This window comes from Lagenorhynchus albirostris, chromosome 12 (assembly GCF_949774975.1).
Source record: "Lagenorhynchus albirostris chromosome 12, mLagAlb1.1, whole genome shotgun sequence".
NCBI classification, from domain to species: Eukaryota; Metazoa; Chordata; class Mammalia; order Artiodactyla; family Delphinidae; genus Lagenorhynchus; species Lagenorhynchus albirostris.
Window position 1 is genome coordinate 78,623,900 of NC_083106.1, and position 19,974 is coordinate 78,643,873.

The following is a 19,974-nucleotide window of genomic DNA, read 5'->3' on the forward strand; positions in this document are numbered from 1 at the left end:
CCTCAGGATGTGGGCCAGCAGCGTTCGCACAACCCGAGAACTGATGAAAAATGCAAATTCCCCAGCTCCACCCCGGACACAGTGAGTGAGAAATGTCCGCGGAGGAGACCGGCGACCTGCGTTTTAACCACCTTCCAGGGATTCTGGAGCGTACTTAAGCTTGTAAACCAATGCTTTATCGTGGGTCGTCCAACTGTTTTGCTCAGGACCCTAAAATATGTTTGAAAAAATATGTACAAGTCACACGTTTTAAATTTGACATCCAAACATTTTATTTTTACATATAAACAGTTGCAAAGGATGTAAGTTCTAGCATATTAAAAAATACTGTGCCTTTTAAATACAGCCCATGAAATCAAAATACTCTAGCAATTTGGTACCCACCATTGCACATTGAGAAGATAAACAAGCTCTCTCTCTTTTTTTTTTTAACAGTTTAGCAATTCCAAAATGTCCCTTCATTCCTTGAACATTCACATCCTTTTAATTTCCATAACTGAATTTTATACTATATTCTATTAATCAACCCACCATACTTATTTGCAACAAAAATATGAATGTAATAAAATATTCATACTCAATTTAGATATTATTTTAGTATATAATTGATAAGATAGCATAACTTTTATAGTTTTGATAATAACTATTAAACATAAAAAGTAAAATTTTTTTTTCCTCGCCCCCTCCCAAAAGTAAAATATTATTGAAATATATCTCCTAATGAGATGAGTAGGGCTTTTAAAATTTAATTCACGTATCTGTGGATAAATATTACATATTAATAAAATAAGACAAGCTTCAGCATCAGTTCTATTCATATTTTTCTTTTTATAATTCAAATTAAAAAAAAACAACCAAACACCCTGCTCATATAATAAGTAGAGGGAATGAAAGTTTTATTATAGCAATTCTACCTAATTCTCTGAACTCCTAGGATATATGCCAAAATATTATAGAATCACCCATCATAAAAATGTTTAGTAATCTAGGGACTTCCCTGGTGGTCCAGTGGTTAAGACTCCACACTTCCAATGCAAGGGACACGGGTTTGATCCCTGGTCAGGAACTAAGATCCCACGTGCTGCACGGTCAAAAAAAACCCAAAAATATTTAGTAATCTAGATTGCCCCTGCTATTCTGTTGAAAGTAAAGAAGTAGAAATTACCCAACTTGCAGTGGAATTTACTGCTCAGTCTTCGGAATTATCAGAATTTTTCATGAGATACTGAATACACAGACAATGGCCAGATCATATTTGACAACAGTCTCTGACCCACAACCTCTGCACAATTGCCCCAGAACAATCAGGACTCGTCAGTGGTCGGTGTCGGCAGCTTCCCTCTTCCTGCACATCTGTTTTGCCTTTCAACCCAGGACTACCCAGAGGCAAACACAGGCATACCCTGGAGATACTGTGGATTCCGTTCCAGACCACATGAATAAAGCAAAAAATAAAGCGAGTCACACAAAGTTTTTGGTTTCCCAGTGCATATAAAAGTTATGTTTAGATTATACTGTAGTCTATTAAATGTGCAATAGTATTATGTCTAAAAAAAAGTACATATCTTAATTTTTTTTTTTTTTTTTTTTTGCGGTACGCGGGCCTCTCACTGCCGTGGCCTCTCCCGTTGCGGAGCACAGGCTCCGGACGCACAGGCTCAGCGGCCATGGCTCACGGGCGCAGCCGCTCCGCGGCATGTGGGATGTTCCCGGACCGGGGCACGAACCCGCGTCCCCTGCATCAGCAGGCGGACTCTCAACCACTGCGCCACCAGGGAAGCCCCATGGTAAACATTTTTTAAGTGTACTTTTAAGTCCTCTAAATTGCAACCTTTGAGCATCCAAAGATGCTATTCAGAAAATAAAGAGCCCACAGAATGGAAGAAAATGTGTCTACATTTTATACCCGGTAAGAGTCTGTTCTTCAGAATATATCGAGAACTTTTACCGCCTATCGACAAAAAGACAAACCACCCAATTTTTTAAATGGAAAGGCCTTGCATGGACACATTCTCCAGACAAGACATACAGATGGTCAACAAGTACATGAAAAGACGTCAAACATCAGTAGTCAAGATGGAAATGCAAATTAAAACTACAATGTGATACCCCTTCATACACACTAGAATGCTTACATGAGAAAAAACCTAAAAATAACAAATGTTGGCAACAATGTAAAGAAATTAGAAACCTTCAACATTACTTGTGTAAATGTAAAATGGTGCAATCTATGTGTACAATACCTTGGCATTTTCTCAAAAATATAAGCATGCAATTATCATATGGTTCAACAACTCCACTCCTAGATAAATACCCACAAAATGGAAAAAAAACAAGTGTTCAAACAAAAACTTGTACACCAATATTCAGAGCAGCACTGTTCACAGTAGCCCAAGGTAGAAACAATTAAAATGTCCATCAGTGAGATAAGCAAAATAGGGTAGATCCGTAAGCTGCATTATTCTGCCACATAAAGGAGTAAAGCAAGATGGTGCAGCCACTGTGGAAAACAGTAGGGCAGATCCTCAGAAACTTAAACCTAGAATTAATGAATAACCTGTCAATTCCTTTCCACAGTCTATATCCAAAATATTTCAAAGCAGGGACTGGAAGCGATATTTGTACACTCATATTCATAGCAGCATTAGTCACAACAGCCAAAAAGTTGAAGCAACACAAGTGTCCTTTGGCAGATGAACAGATAAACAAAATGTGGTACCTACACAATGGAACATGATTCAGCCTTAAAAACTAAGGAATTCTGACACTGCTACAAAGTGGGTAAACTTTGAAGTCATTATGCGCAGTGAAACAAGCCAGACACAAGAGGACAAACATTCTATGAGGTGTCCAGATACGTCAAATTCAAAGACAAAGTAGAATAAGATTGCCAGGGGTTGAGGGCGGTTCGTGTTTAATGGTTACAGTCTCACTTGGGGAAAATGAAAAGGGTCTGGAGATGGATGGTGAGGATATCGTTACAACAATGTGAATGTAGTTAATGCCATAGCACTGTGTACCTAAAATGGCTTAAATGGTAAATGTCATCTGTTTTTAATCACCATGAAAGAAATGAAGAACTGTTACATGTTACAACACGGATATACATTGAAAACATCCTAAGTGAAAGAAGCCCTACAGAAAAGACCACCCAGATTGGACTCATGCTGTGTGCTTTAAATCCATGAAGGTTTTGAAAATGAGGGAAAGTCTCGGTAACTGTTCCAAACGAAACCAAAACCAAAAACAAGAAACTGGATCAGGATGGAAAAAGTCATTTCCACACAGCTGAGGCAGCTGGTGAAAGTTGAGGTGGGCCTGTGGATTGGATTATGACGTGGAAACCATAATGATTCCTCATTTGGGGGTTATGTGCTGGTTCCCTGGGAGGGTATCCCAGTTTGGGGTGAAACACGCTGCGGTATTTCGTGTGAATGTGGAAAATTTTGTACTGCTGCTGTTTAAAGTTTTTTATACTTTTGAAATTTACTAGAAAATTATTTTTCAAAACAACCATGTCAGTACCACGCCAGAAAAACAGAAAAGACATCAAAGTTTGTCATAGAGGCCAAGCCCTACCCAGATCCAGTTCACCTACAAGTGATGAGACTAATCGCCCTTGGAGGCGTCCACATGTTACTAAGAGCCACTATGTCTTGGGTGCTAAGAATGGCCTGGATGTAGTCGAAACAGTGGGATATCTGAATTCTAGTTTTCCACATCCAACCACCAAAAAACTGTTAGAACTAATAAATGAATTCAGTAAAGCTGCAGGATACAAAAATCAACACACAAAAATCAGTTGTGATTCTATACACTAACGAATCATCAAAGAGAGAAATTAGGAAAACGATCCCATTTCCAATTGCATCCAAAAAAATAACTAGGAATAACTTTAACCTCGGATGTGAAGGACCTGCACACTGAAAACTGTAAGATGCTGATGAAAGAAACTGAACAGACACAAATAAATAGAAAGATAGCCTGTGCTTATGGGTGAAAAGAATATTGTTAAAACGTCCATTCTACCCAGAGCAATGTACACATTCATGCAGTCACTACCAAGATTCCAATGACACTTTTCACAGAAACAGAACAATCCTAACACTTGCGTGGAGCCACAAGGTACCCCAAATAGCCAAAGCGACCCTGAGGAAGGAGAACAGGCTGGAGGCATCTCACTCCCTGATTTCACACTATGTTACGAAGCTACAGTCACCAAAAAAGTGTGGAATTGGCACAAAAACAGGCACACAGACCAGAGTAACAGAACAGAGAGCTCAGGAATAAACCTACAGGTGTGTGGTCAGTTAACTGACAAGAAAGGAGCCAAGAACATACACCAGGGAAAGGACAGTCCTCTCAATATACGGTGCTGGGGAAACGGGACGCCACACGCCAAAGAACAACACTGCACTCTGTCTGCACCACACACAATAGTGAATAAAACCCCACAACTTTCCACATTAAGCCCTTCCTCTCCTGGGTCCTCTGAAGACAGACACCCTCAGCGGTCAGCCACGCACAGGAACCTTCTCCCCACTCTTCCTCACCTTTTCCCTCAGCAGCATCACTTCCCGGCAGGTCCTGAGGGGACCCGGCTCCTCTCAGCATGAACTGGACCCCACAGTGTCCCAAAGCTGAAGCCCCAGCGGTTCCTGACGAGACCCGGCTTCCGTTAGTGTGGACTCAACCCCGGCTTGTCCCAAAGCCCCGGCATTCAGTATGGACTCAGCCCCGCATGTTCCAGAAGCCAAAGCCCCAGTGGGTTCTGAGGAAACGGGGCTCCCATCAGGGGTGAGCGGAGCCAAGTCGGCGGGCAGAACCTGCGTTCCCGGGGTGGGTCAGGGAGGCGGGCTCACGTTCCCTGCCAGCCAATGGGAACGTGCAGACCAAGCTGCCCTCACAGTTCATGGAGGCCCCGCCCCCGAGGGCAGTTCTGCTGAATCCATTAAACTGCAGAAATTCAAATTGAAATAGAGCCAAATATCCCATGACTTCTCCTAAATACTTAAGGAACAATTCATTGGAAACCATATGGAATTAAAAATTTAAAAAAACCGAAAGATTTATACGATCTGAAGAGAAACCAGAGTATACCATATGGAATAAAATATAGACTCCAACTTTAAAACTTGCACCAAGGACTTCCCTGGTGGCGCAGTGGTTAAGAATCCGCCTGCCAATGCAGCGGACACGGGTTCGAGCCCTGGTCCAGGAAGATCCCACATGCCGCGGAGCAGCTAAGCCCATGCGCCACAACTACTGCCTGTGCTCTAGAGCCCGCAAACCACAACTACTGAGGCCACGTGTCACAACTACCAAAGCCCGCGCACCTAGAGCCCATGCTCCGCAACAAGAGAAGCCATTGCAATGAGAAGCCCGCGCACCACAACGAAGAGTAGCCCCTGCTCGCTGCAAGTAGAGAAAGCCCACGCACAGCAACGAAGACCCAACGCAGCCAAAAAATTTTTTAAAAATTTTAAAAAGTACACCAAATTCACTCAAATTTATTAACAAACATTTAAAATGTAAAACTCTCAAAATTATAGAGATAAATAGGGAGGAAAATCTACATGACCTTGGGTTAGGTCTATAGATCATGAGTTTTGAGTTTTAGCACACAGCACAGAAAGTCAACCCAGAAAAGAAAAAATGTAATATTGTAGACTTCATAAAATTAAAGATTTCTACTCTGAAAAATCTTATTCAGAAAACCAAAAGACAAGCCACAAACTGGAGGAAAAATATTTGCAAAACACATATCTGATAAAGGATTTGGACTTAAAATATACTCAATACAAAGAACTATAAAACAACTCCATAAAAAATGGGTAAACATTATATACGACGTTTAATAATATCATATATGCTCAACATCATATATGATCAGGGAATTACAAATTAAAATCATGATAAAGACACAGACCTACTAGAGAATGGACTTGAGGATATGGGGATGGGGAAGGGTAAGCTGTGACAAAGCAAGAGAGTGGCATGGACATATATGCACTACCAAACTTAAAATAGATAGCTAGTGGGAAGCAGCCGCATAGCACAGGGAGATGAGTTCGGTGCTTTGTGACCACCTAGAGGGGTGGGATAGGGAGGGTGGGAGGGAGGGAGACACAAGAGGGAAGAGATACGGGAACATATGTATATGTATAAATGATTCACTTTGTTATAAAGCAGAAACTAGCACACCATTGTAAAGCAATTATACTCCAATAAAGATGTAATAAAATAAAATAAAATCATGAGGTATCACACCACACCTATTAGGACTGCGAAACTCCAAATATATCCATTGCTGGAGAATGAGGAACAACAGGGGCTCTCCCTCATTGCTGGTGGGATGCATCTACAGCCACTTTGTGAGACAGTTTGGCAGTTTTTCCCAAAGCTAAACGGGTCTCACCTTGGGATCCAACAATCGTGCTTCCAGGATTTAGGCAACTGCTTTGAAGATCTATGTCCAAGTGCAAACAAGGATGCAATTATACACAGCAGCGCTACTCATAATGGCTTAAAACTTGAAAAAAATGAAGATGTCCTTCAATAGATGAATGCATAAGCAAATTGGGGTACATCCTTGTCCAGGGGAGCAGAATATGCCACCCCAAAATATGTCTCTTTGGCATAAGGATTATTTTGGTCTGATTAAAATAAAAAAAAAAAACTGGGACTTCCCTGGTGGTGCAGCGGTTAAGACCCCGAGCCCCCAGTGCAGGGGGCCTGGGTTCAATCCCTGGTCAGGGAACTAGATCATGCCACATGCATGCCACAACTAAGAGTTCACATGCTGCAACTAAGGAGCCCGCGAGCCACAACTAAGGAGCCTGCCGGCAGCAACCAAGAGCCGGCGCAACGAAATAAATAAAATAAATAAAATTTTAAAAAAAAGAAAAGAAAAACTGGGTAGAGGTTTCCCTTTTGTGAAGTACATTTATATTTATTAGGGAAATCTCCATGTGTAAGGGTGTGTCCCTCTTTGTACTGGAAACAGAAGGATGATTCAATCTCAAGAGACTCTTACCAGTGGAGAAGTCTTGACTTAAATCCACATAACAACCATACCCTTGTTTACTGTGCTTTGTGTGATAACCTGCCATCACTGGCTTCTCCCCTCCCCCAAGGTCCTTCATTTGTTTTTAGCCGAAGATGGTATGGAAGGTGATGGCTTTGGCCATTTCAGGGAGTGACTCAGTTTTCCTGGGTATCTCTCATATATTCAGGAGGTACACATGCTATTAAAATTCTTACAGGGGACTCTCAGTCAAGAGCCTATAAGGGTAGAGGGAGAATTGGTTTTCCTCCAATACACAGGCAATGGAATACTACTCAGCAACAGAAAGAAATGAGCCATCAACCCATAGGAAGACATGGATGAACCTTAGGTGCATATTGCTGAGCAGAAGAGTCCAGTCTGAGGAGGCTGCACACAGTATGACCTCATTTGTGTGACATTCTGGAAAAGACAAAACTACCTTTACAGGGCTTCACTGGTGGCGCAGTGGTTGAGAGTCCGCCTGCCAATGCAGGGGACACGGGTTCATGCCCTGGTCATGCTGCGGAGCGGCTGGGCTGGTGAGCCATGGCTGCTGAGCCTGCACGTCCGGAGCCTGTGCTCTGCAACGGGAGAGGCCACAACAGTGAGAGGCCCGCGTACCGCAAAAAAAAACCAAAAAAAAAAAAAACCAAAAAAACCCCCTACATTTAACTATAGATGATAAGCAGATCATGGGGTGGGGCGGGTTTGAAGTATTCCACGTGATATTTTAGGAAGGATACCTGTCACTATGCATTTGTCTAAGCCCATAGATGTGTATAGCCCAAGGGTTCAATCATAATCTACTCAAATTTAGTTATTTAGGATGTAGGAGTGCTGCAGGATAGAATACACAATGTGACAGAATCCAACTATATTAGAAATGTATGGAAGGTGCTGACCTAAGTTAACTTTGGAAATGAATGGAATCTGTAGACTAAAGGCAAATGGACCATACATAAACAGTGGGCTTTATTTTATGGAGTTCTTTCCGGGGTGTCGTCGTTAACAATTCTGAAACCGCTGCACATAGATAAATGGCACATGGTGGGCGCCAGGCTCCTGGTTTTGGTGAGGCTGGAGATAGACAGGCTCCAGGTTAGGCACTTACAACTGGCCTCCTGTTTACATTTCTTGGAGCAGAAAAAAGTGGGCTTCAGGCCAGACGCTTACCACTAGCCTCCTGTTTGCATTTCCTGAGACAGGAGGTAGGTGGGCTCCAGGTTAGGCATTTACGGTCAGCCTCCTGTTTGCTCTCCAAAACGAAGTAACAACAGACACAGGGTAAATAGTCAAGCTTTGTCTCCTGAGGACATTTTAAGACAGTAGTCATGGCATGTGTCCATCTTGGCTAAGAGGTGCCTTCGCACCTAGGGGGCGAAGGAATGTGTAGACATTCCTACCCTAAGAAAAGGTCCCACCTTGCCCCCAGCTGGATTCCACCTCAAAGAACTGGGTCAGGGGCTTCTGTGGTGGCTCAGTGGTTAAGAACCCGCCTGCCAATGCAGGGGACACAAGTTCGAGCCCTGGTCGGGGAAGATCTCACATGCCGCGGAGCAACTAAGCCCGTGCACCACAACTACTGAGCCTGCACTCTAGAGCCCGCGAGTCACAACTACTGAGCCCGTGAGCCGCAACTACTGAAGCCCACGCACCTAGAGCTCACGCTCCACAACAAGAGAAGCCACCTCAATGAGAAGCCCATGCACCGCAACGAAGAGTAGCCCCCGCTCACCGCAACTAGAGAAAGCCCGCGTGCAGCAACGAAGACCCAACGCAGCCAAAAAAATAAATTAATTAATAAATTAATTAATTTAAAAAATGGGGTTCACTTTACCCCTCCTAACCATAAACTTGGCAACAGTTTGTAATAAAATGAAAGGAACACAGAAGCACCCTGAAGCACCATGCGTCCCCGGGCATGACCTTGAGCTCACCTGTGCTTCAGTTCAGCCACCTCGTTCGTTAACAGGGACAGGGCTGCGAATGGCAGGGCCACAGAGCTGTGTCTGTTCAAGTTAGGGTCACCTGAATGACCCGTGTGAAAGGCTGAAGTCTGATCCACAGACCACAGAGCAAGTGTGTTTCGTGAGCATTTAGATTCTACGACAACATCACATTTCCCACCAGGACTTTGGAAACTTGGTCTTCAATGATAGGCTCCTTCTGTTCTCCCCTCCCATTCATTTTGCAAAACTCAACTGACTGCCTTCCCAGCCGTTACTTGCAACCTGGAGTCCTGCAGGTTGGGTCCCCGTCCCTGAGAGCCAGGCTGGCCTTGGGAATCTCTGCTCAGGGGCAAGGTCTTGAGGATGTGAGGGCAGCCCCCTGCAGGCTGGGCTCCCGCTCTGCGGAAAGTGAACGGGCACCAGGCGGGTCAGGAGGGCGAGAGGCTGGTCCAGATGATGCCACGGTGCTCGGGCAAGTCTTTCCGAATTTCAGTTTCCCCATCTCTAAAAATCAATGACTGGGCAACGGCAACCTTAAAGGACCTTCCAGCTTGAAAATATGGTCCTTCTCTAACACTGAGACATGTGGTTTCCCCAAGTTCCTAAGCTTTGTTTTCTCCATAAAAACAATGTGTGAAGTACTTGCAGGAACATTAAGGTACAAGCCTTCAGGGGCCACGTAACCTTTAAACTCCACACAGATCATATTTTAAAATCTTCTCGCTAAAGCTTTTCTTATGTGAAGTGAGCCTCAGTTTTTGTGATGCAAGTAGAGCACTGAGGCCTCATCTGTCTTGAGGTCTTTCCTAGCAGCCTGATAGCACTCCCTCCTCCATCAGCTTCAGCAGCAGCTAGGGAGTATAACCAGGCTGACGGGGTTTCCTCAACATCTCCAACAAGGGACCAAGTGGACCAATACTCGGGGAAGGACAGCCAGGACACCAAAGTGTCTATTTGCTAGCTGCTCCTTCTAAAGACCAACACTACGCCCTGGAGCAGTGCCAGCAATTAACCTGGCCCCCACTGGCCAGAGACTAAGACGGAAATTACAGAGAGCATAGAAAAGCCAGAGGTTTACAAAGATAGAACAAGGGACTTCCCTGGTGGTGCAGTGGTTAAGAGTCCACCTGCCAATGCAGGGGACACGGGTGCGATCCCTGGTCTGGGAAGATCCCACATGCTGTGGAGCAAGTAAGCCTGTGCTCCACAACTACTGAGTCCACATGCCACAACTACTGAAGCCTGCGCACCTAGAGCCCACGCTCCACAACAAGAGAAGCCACCGCGATGAGAAGCCCCTGCTCGCCGCAACTAGAGAAACCCCACGCGCAGCAACGAAGACCCAACACAGCCAAAAATAAATAAATAACATTATATTGAAAAAAACCAAAAACAAAGATAGAACAGGCTTCCCTAGGAGGCATGTAAGTTCTCTGTCCTCAGAGGTGTTTAAGCCCAGGCTGCTCAAACCCCGGGTGGCAGGTTGAGGGCAGAATGTCTGGACCAGGTGGCTAAAAGGCCCCTTCTCAACTGTTGCATCTTGTCATTGTAATGCCTGAGAGCCTTCAGGTGATTTCCATGCAGCAACAACTCTGGGATCCACAGTCGGGCCCCTGAGTTAGTTCCCTCCCCTACTTCCTCCTTTCTAACAGGCAGGTGCCCTGCAAGAAAGCAGCAAAAATTCCCACAAAATAAACAGCTGAAATGCCAAGGTTAGATGCAGCGTTCTAACTGCAAACAATTATTAACATCTGCTCCCTGGAAGACTCGCTGTGCCTATTTAGCGGAGTCAGGAACATCTAACAACTTGGCAGCTGTACCACATAAGTGAAATTCCTCTTCCTTTTACACCACTGGTCTTGAATCCCTTGGCTGCAATCTTTCAAGGGGTTCAGCTATGATCTTTCTCACATGCTGTTGCCAACCTAAGAGTTTGTTCATTGAAATAAGAAGTCTGTCCATTTGTTTTTTAAAAAAACCTTAAAACGAAGCCACAAGAATGGCAAGATGTGACACCCTTCAGGGCATATGAAAGAAGCACAGCAGGCCGGAACCGAGGCAGGAGCCGTGCTCTCTAAGAAGACAACGCCAGTTCTGGACGGCACATGCCAGTTTTGCCCAGAAGCACCAAGCGGAGAGAAGGCAGTGTTGCAACCTTACAGGTGGAGACAAGTGCAAGTCCTTGACAGGTGGTTTAAAAATGCAGACAGCCACGGTGAGGGCTGCTTTCCCCAAGCACCACTGCTCCCCAAAGCCAGACGGGGTTGCTTTAGAGGGTCGGCCACCTCTAAGAGGCAGAAGCCTCCTGCCCCAGATCCAGCTGTGGGAAACTGCAGAAGAGGCTAAGGCACGTGGCTTAGTGGTCTGATGAAAGAACAGATTTCTGCACCCAAGAAAAACATGAGTTCAGAGAGCTGTCTCTCCTCTCACCTGACATGCTTTCAGAGGTTGAAAAGACACACACAACCTCCGCTTTCCAAAGGACCTCTCCTTAGAGGAAAAACAGCATGGGACTGCGTGCGCACAGCATCTGGCTGAGGGTGAAAAGCGTCCCAGGCTTCCCGTGGGAATGAAAGCGCTCTTCCAGACACACCTGAACAGATAGAGCCTAACACCACAGCTTCTTGTCCAGAGTCTCTCAACTGGGAACACAGATCTGCTGTTGAAGAGACGGTGACGTGACCTACACATCCACAACTGTGGCTCAAACATCTGACGGCTACATTTTTTTTTCCCTCAATAGTATGTGGATATTTCCAGGGAGCAGGTTACCAATGCCTTAACCCCATCTGCCCCCAAACTCCAGCCTGATAACAAAACACTCCCCTTGACAAAGGGGGTTTGGTGTTTGATTCCTTCAAACCCTTTCTAAACTCAGCTTCTTAGGAAAAACCTCCATAAGCCACATACTTTAGAGCCTTCTTGGCGCCTCCATATCAACAGCCTTCAGCTGTGGGCAGTGAGACGCTCTCTGAATACGCACTGAACCTGCATGACTGCAAACACAGAGAGCACCCCGACGTGCCGACCACGGTCAGGTGTATGAAAATACAACCCCCTCAGAGTCTAGAGGATGCTCTCTGTACATTCAATTATGCATATTTTAAAAGGCTGCAATCTGCTAGACATGCATCGTGAGCACTGGCGAAAGCGTGGCTGCCACGGACACACCACGTTTTATTTAGTGAGAGTGGCGTCCTTGTCCACGGAAAGCACGCTCCATGAAACCGAGAACTTGGGCCCCTCCACCTCCCCGCTTGCGGGGGGGTCTGTTCTGACTTCTCTGGGTGGCGCTCAGGTGAATCCATCCGTGAGACACTAAAACGCTCCACCAGGCCAGGCTGTCCACTGCTGCTTTTATTCTTTGAGGCTTAAGAAAGAACCCAGAATTAAAACTGAGTAAGAAGGTGATAGCTTTGAACACAATATATGTCAAGATGGTCAGAAATTAGAATTCAAGTCCTTCTCTTTCCTTCCTACTCCCTGTTCACACTCTCTGCTCCCCCAACACACTGACTAGAAAATGTTGCAAAAGCTTGCTTTTGGATATAAAGCTTTATTTTCAAAGGATACTTTGGTTCGGATAGAATTAGATATAGGGATCTGAGTTTTTGAACATAAAGAAAAAATCAGGTAATTGTTAATAGTTAAAAAAGTTGTGTTAGCAATCGTTCCCCCTGAAAGAGAGGCAAGAACGAGCATCAGATGGTACCGGCCTGTGTTGCTCAAAGCCATGCTTCGTTGCCGACCCCCCAGTGCAGAAGGTCAAGGCTGGTCAGAACTTCCACCCCAGGGCTGGACTCGGGGGCAGGAACCACACGGTCCTTGGCGGCTTTCCTGTGGCTCTCAATTAAGGATTAGTACTTCTGAAAACAGGAGCCCCCAAACCACTACATGCATCCATCTGTCAAAGCATTTCTGGCCCAGGAGAACGGCTGAGGTCGTAACACGTAACTCTGCCCGCAGAATGAAGTGTGGATGGGAGGACCAGGGGCCGCGGCTCCCGGGAGGGGCTCTGCACGTGTGTTTCTGGACCCTCCACAATACGGCTGGGCGCATGGGACTGCCTCAAACCTCGCCTGACCTGAAACCTCCTGTTGGTGCATCAGGGTTTCCTCTACTACGTGTGCTGAGCAACAGAAACGGCAGGGGTCTCGGCGCCTGGAGCTGGGGACCAGATGTGACAAGTCTGGCACTGTAGTGACAGCTCCATCAGCCAGCAGATGCCGCCTGAGTGCCTACTGTGTGCCAGGCACAGGGCCGGCGAGGAATCCGCGTCAAAGGGACTTGCTGACAAGCGACAAAGCTGGCAGCAAAGCGGGGGTCTGTGTCCCCAGCAGACGGGTCTGCTCACGCTGGTCCGCCTCCGGCCGCAGGCTGCTGGCGCAGGGCTAACCTCGCGTGAGGCAGCGTGGGATCACAGTGACTGCCAAGATTGCTGTCACCCACATTTGCAGGAGAACTGACTTCACGCTTCGCTGATGAGGCCATACATTGTTTTCCTTTCATCCTTTTTCTGATCATGCCTTTTCTTTTTTTTTTTTTTTAGTCCAGTAGTTGGCTTAAAAGTCTGCATGTAAACATGCTGCATCAGGAGGATGTAATCCTCCTGACCTAAAAGATTTACCGTATTCATCAAGCTTTTTATTTACAGTAAAACTGAACAGCCTTCACGGGCTTAAATGCAGCCGACATCACTGTGCATTAAGCACTGCACTTACCCATTGAAGACGTGCTCCAGCCTCACCGGAGCCGCTTGCCGCCCCTCATTTCTGGTCCGGTTTGTGCGCTGTGGTCCCTCTTCACCGGGTAGAAAAGTAAGGAGGGTCTCGTTTTCACTCGCAGGTCTGTGCCTGAAGCCTTGGCTGATGGCTTCTGCTCACTGGGGCCTACTGAAGCCCGGCCTGCTCTGCAGTTTGTAGTGTCCTCCGTAACGTCGGACAGCGTTCACCTGAGGCTCCTGTCCACATGCAGCTGGACCTTCTTCTGCGAGATGCTCTTCTGGACCCTCTTGCTGAAAGATGTGATGCCCATGGGCCGGGGCAGCCGCGGGGCGGGCCTTGAACCGGCAGCAGCCAGCCCACGGGACCCGGCAGCCCCTGGCTGCATCCCGAGCCCCTCAGCCCCGGGGCTGCCCTCCCCACACTCCCCAGCGTGTTCTGATCGTGGTCTTTTATAACCAGATGTCCAGTTTTCCCAGCACCACTTACTGAAGAGACTGTCTTTTGTCCCCACTGTGTATTCTTTTTACGTTTCATTCTGCACTTTTAGGGAAAGATGGGCTCCTAGCTGTTAGCCTAGCCCAGCTTCGCTGAAAACCTGTCAGTAGCCCAAATTAATGTTAGTATTTCACTAATTTTAATGCATTTTCACGTAATGAAACTTATTACAAAAATTTATTCTCATTACATACACCTTTTGGTGGGTGTTTGTGGTTCTTGTATCATGAACGTATTTCCTCACTACTATTCAACTTCCGACAGATGATAACATGGTATAAGTAATTATCATGCAGGGAACAGAAAACTACACAAAACTATAAGGGAAAGTAGGGGCCATGATTAGTCAAAGAAGCTTTCGGGGAAATGAATTTACCCAGGATTTACTTGATCCTCGAGCACTAGGCTAAAATTTAACAAACAGCTGTTGCATAGTTTGGCCCCATGAAATCTTTTTACTGTTTCATTTCAAAGTAGATAAAGTAGTAAGAAAAGTACCAGCAAATAAAACACTATGTGGTAAACACAAAATTAAAGGGCTATTGGGAAAGACGGATCAGCTTGTCTTTTTATCACAGAAAATAATTTATTGTGTTAACAGCATTTTCACTGCTATGACAACATCTGAACAAGCTTGAAACCCTTTAAAGATTGACCTTAATACAGCAACATTATAGGAGACAAAATTTACATTTATTTCTTTTTTAAAATAAAGATAGCAAAAAGTGAAATTTTAATGCTACATTCCTTAATATCAATAAAAAATGTCCAACTCAAGTTTAAATACTTTTGATCTTATTCAAGTATAAAATACTGAATTCTACATTTTAAACACTATTAAGACTCAGTCATCTCTTCATACTGCCAGCGTGCTTCCAATACTTCCACAGTATCTTAAATAAATATATCTCAAAAAAAATCTTGAATTCTGAAAAATAAGCAGGAAAAACCATCAATTGATGTACTGTGCCGTTCTAACGGGGGTGAGGTGATCTTTGAATCCCCTAGTGATGAGTGAAGCTGAGCATCTTTAACTTGTTGGACACTTATATGTCTTTGGAGAAATGTCTATTCAAGTCCTTTGCCCATTTTCTAATCAGGTTGTTTTTGTTCAGTGTTAGGAGTTTCCTATGTCATAGGCATTAGGCCCTTATATGATATGATTTTCTCCACAGTTTATTCATATGGCTCCCTACTGGACATTTATGTCCAGAGGAATTGCTGGATCAAAAGGTATACGTGGGCTTCCCTGGTGGCGCAGTGGTTGAGAGTCTGCCTGCCGATGCAGGGGACACGGGTTCGTGCCCCGGTCCGGGAAGATCCCACATGCCCCGGAGCGGCTGGGCCCGTGAGCCATGGCCGCTGAGCCTGCGCGTCCGGAGCCTGTGCTCCGCAACGGGAGAGGCCACAACAGTGAGAGGCCCGTGTACCGGGAAAAAAAAAAAAAAAAAGGTATATGTATTTACAATTGATACATTACCACCTGATTGCTCAGAAGAGGTTATACCAATTTACACCTACACCAATTCTATTGTATTCCATTATACTCTTACGACTGTACAACTTAAAGTTTTTTCTCATCTCTGAATTAATACTTCTAAGATATATATATATATATTTTAAACATCTTTATTGGAGTATAATTGCTTTACAATGGTGTGTTCGTTTCTGCTTTATAACAAAGTGAATCAGTTCTAAGATATATTAACTAGAATTTAGGTAACAGATAAAGAATAAGATCTCATTTATTGTGTTAGTGACTCTTAGAGATAATGCTGATTGTAATAAACACACTAACAAAGCCTAGTTAAGGAAACCAGGTGTTTGAAAGTTCATGTGTTATACAAATTTTACCTCTTTTAAGTAGGCTGGTACCACTTTTCAATATAGACGTTAATAATAAAACATCTTGGGTTTTCCTTGGGGTCTTTCCCATTTATTTTCCATTTCTTTTTTCAGTTTATTTGCTTTATATCTCTCAGCCATCACCACAAGATCCTCTGGGACACTCTGAAGCCATTAAACGTGTTATTAGGATTGAGGTGATTCTCATTATATAACAGCTTTTCTACAATCTTCAGAGAATCTCCACAACTGATTACGTGACATCATCCAAACAGAATGGAATGTGTCCCTCTGCATATGCAACATCGAATCTTCAAGGTATAAAAACCAGCCTAGTCTTAAAAAACCCCGTCAGTAAATACGTGGCCCTCCTGCTAGCGTGGCCTTTCAGTTGCTTCCTGGTGCCTTTGCCTGGTGTCACTTTCTCACCTCGAGGCCTGAGTGTGTCCTCTGCTTCCTCTGTTCTCTGCAACCTCCACCCCACTGGGCTCTTCCTCAGCAGGGTTCAGTGACGCTCACCATTAGATCAGGTTCCCCACTTATATATTATAGTGCTCATCTTTGCCATGCTACAGCCCTCATAACATGCTTAATTGCTTGTTTAATATCTGTATTTCCTGACAGGCAGTAAAGCCCCAGTACTTGGAATAAATGAAATTTGAACCTTAGAAAACAGAGCTGCATATTCTCACCTGATTTGCTCTTTCCAGAATATTAATTAATTCACCAGCAATCTTCCAATCATTTCTAGTGATGAGGGTAACACATACCCCAGTCTTCCTTCAAGGGGGAAGAAAGTCAGTTTAATTTGATTTGTAATTTATATTCATGATTCAGCTAGCAAAATAGAACAAAAACAGCAGCAGCAAAACCTCAACTCTTTCACAAGCCCAACTACGTATGATACGTTACGATTTAGCCATTCAGGGACTTCTCTGGTGGCGCAGTGGTTAAGAATCCACCTGCCAATGCAGGGGACACAGGTTCGAGCCCTGGTCCGGGAAGATCCCACGTGCCGCGGAGCAACGAAGCCCATGCGCCACAACTACTAAGCCTGTGCTCTGGAGCCTGCGAGCCACAGCTACTGAGACCGCATGCCACAGCTACTGAGCCTGCGCGCCTAGAGCCTGTGCTCCACAACAAGAGAAGCCACCGCAATGAGAAGCCCGCGCACCACAACGAAGAGTAGCCCCTGCTCGCCACAACTAGAGAAAGCCTGCACGCAGCAACGAAGACCCAACGCAGCCAAAAAATTAATTAATTAAAAGATTTAGCCATTCATATAAGGAAGATGTGGTACATATACACAATGGAATATTACTCAGCCATAAAAAAGAACAAAATAATGCTGTTTGTAGCAACATGGATGCCACCAGAGATTATCATACTAAGTGAAGTAAGCCAGACAGAGAAAGACAAATATCATATGATACCATTTATATGTGGAATCTAAAATATGACACAAGGGACTTCCCTGGCGGTCCAGTGGTTAAGACTTTGCCTTCCAATACAGGGGGTGAGGGTTCCATCCCTGGTTGGGGAGCTAAGATCCCACATGCCTCATGGCCAAAAAACCAAAACAGAAGCAATACTGTAACAAATTCAATAAAGACTTTAAAAATGGTCCACATCAAAAAAAAAAATCTAAAAAATAAAAAGTAAATAAAATATGACACAAATGAACCTATCTATGGAACAGAAACAGAATCACGGACATAGAGAACAGGCCTGTGGTTGCCAACGGGGAAGGGGTTGGGGAAGGGATGGAGTAGGAAGTTGGGGTGAGCAGATGTAAACTTTTATATATAGAATGGAAAGACAACAAGGTCCTCCTGTATAGCACAAGGAACTATATTCAATACCCTTTGAAAAACCATAATGGGAAAGAATATTAAAAAAATAGAATGTATACATATATGTATATATATATATATATATATAACTGAATCACTTTGCTGTACAGCAGTAATTAACACAACACTGTAAATCAACTATACTTCGATTAAAAAAAGAGATTTAGCCATTCAAACAGCAATTTGGAACCTAATCTGCAGTTGTTTAAACAGCATGTTATGGGGATTTTATGATAGTGCTCTCAGAGGGGAAAAAGGTCCTTTTTGTGAGAATGGGGAGCCAGGCTGGATGGACCGACTTACCCTGCTCTCCCGGTGCGCCCTACTCTGTGCACATATTCTTCGATGTTCCGGGGAAAATCGTAATTATAGACGTGTGTGACATCATGGACATCGAGACCACGAGACGCTAAATCGGTAGCAATCAGTATTCGCACTTCCCCTAAAGAGTAAAGCCAAAAGAATACAGACACATGCTGGTACAAATCAACCCAAGACATATCTGTCCCCTAATATCTGATCAGGTGAACTATCCTTGCTTTTAATATTAAAACTCTTTTAAGGACAGTGAAGACGGGAAAGGGTTACTTAGCCTTTTTTAACTGCTGGCAAGTTACAACACAATAGATTCCAAAATTCAAAGGGTCCATGAACCATGGCAGAGATATATGCCTCTCAAGTAAATTAAGATAACACCCTCACTGCAAATTACTGCCTTGATATCCAGGTTTTAAACATTAGCTTGAGATAGTTCTGAGAATCTGATGAATATTTAGAACAAGTATAGTTCTGGGATCTGCAAGCTGAGGGCAGATCTTAGACATGGGTTCCATGAAAAGGTGCCAACACTCAAGCAAGTCCAGGCACTGGACACTTTTTTTTTTTTTTTTTTTTTTTTTGCGGTACGCAGGCCTCTCACTGCTGTGGCCTCTCCCGTTGCGGAGCACAGGCTCCAGACGCGCAGGCTCAGCGGCCATGGCTCACGGGCCCAGCCGCTCAGCGGCATGTGGGATCTTCCCGGACCGGGGCACGAACCCGTGTCCCCTGCATCGGCAGGCGGGCTCTCAACCACTGTGCCACCAGGGAAGCCCCAGGCACTAGACACTTTTAAACTGCAATACTAATTGTATAAATGTACCTGTTCTAAAGTTTTTTAATGCTCTCTCTCGATCACTCTGTTCTCTGTTGCCATGCAGAGACTCTACTGATATATGCCGGATACTCAGGTCACTTGCTAAATGATCAGCCCTGAAGCAAAAGATAAAGTCAGGGGTCTAAGTGCTTATTCTCATACCACCATCAATTCATTACTGTTACTTCCACTGGCAAGAGTCTGAAGTAATGTGCATATTGTAAGACATACACACACCCCCATATGAAATGCGTATACACATAGAAACAATGCCAAAACAAACCATGACTGATGATTTGAATGTAAAAAAACATACTCACACAGCTTTCCGGCTAACAAATATTATGACTTTGTCTTTGGGAGACAGGCTCTCGATGAAAGTTTGGATATGCGATTGTTTCTCGTCTTCTGTGGTGACAATTATATTTTGTTTCACGGTACTTACAGCCTAAAGGACTCAGAGATCATAGTTCATCAATATTAATGGGCAAACCCCATATATTGGCTCGAAATCCATCTTATTTCTATCATTGGTTAAATGTTCTAATAAACTGCTAGCCGGAAAAATGGCAGGTCCTTGCAAAATCACCGGTTCCTACCCAAGGATTTATGGCTCAGTCTTTCACTTTTTACCAGTGAGTCACCTATGCTAAGCTGGGAACTCTTGAATACGTGGTAGTGTGTTGAAAGCAGCTGGTTACTATTGTTGAAAAAGGAATAACCACAGTTTGAGGCCAAGCTTACAAAACTATCGCCATGAATTTGGATATAGCCTTTGCAATAAAGATGTTCAGCTGATGACACAAAGAGTTTCCGTTCAATAAGTATTTTGACAACACAAAATTTCAAAGTATCGCTGGTACCATTTTATTGACCCAGAGATGAAATAGATTCTGAAGCATTTATCCTGTCTTTTGTAAAATCTCAT

At 44.4% G+C, this 19,974-nt stretch overlaps 1 protein-coding gene across 3 annotated transcripts in view; it reads right to left on the bottom strand.

Annotated features, from left to right (window-relative positions):
* Nucleotides 1-813: 813 nt before the first annotated feature.
* Nucleotides 814-19,974, bottom strand: part of DDX43 (DEAD-box helicase 43) — a 29,301-nt gene continuing 10,140 nt past the window's right edge. The window contains exons 12-17 of one of the 3 annotated variants that reach the window (XM_060167454.1): nt 19,367-19,494; nt 19,053-19,162; nt 18,218-18,356; nt 16,754-16,841; nt 16,071-16,226; nt 814-1,412 (exon numbers count right to left, since the gene is read on the bottom strand). In XM_060167454.1, coding sequence (XP_060023437.1) covers nt 16,110-16,226; nt 16,754-16,841; nt 18,218-18,356; nt 19,053-19,162; nt 19,367-19,494 — 582 coding nt within the window. In that variant the 3' untranslated portion in view covers nt 814-1,412; nt 16,071-16,109. Of the gene's footprint in view, nt 1,413-14,798; nt 15,145-16,070; nt 16,227-16,753; nt 16,842-18,217; nt 18,357-19,052; nt 19,163-19,366; nt 19,495-19,974 lie in introns of those variants that run through there. The other 2 variants (XM_060167453.1, XM_060167455.1) reach the window with 2 other exon arrangements.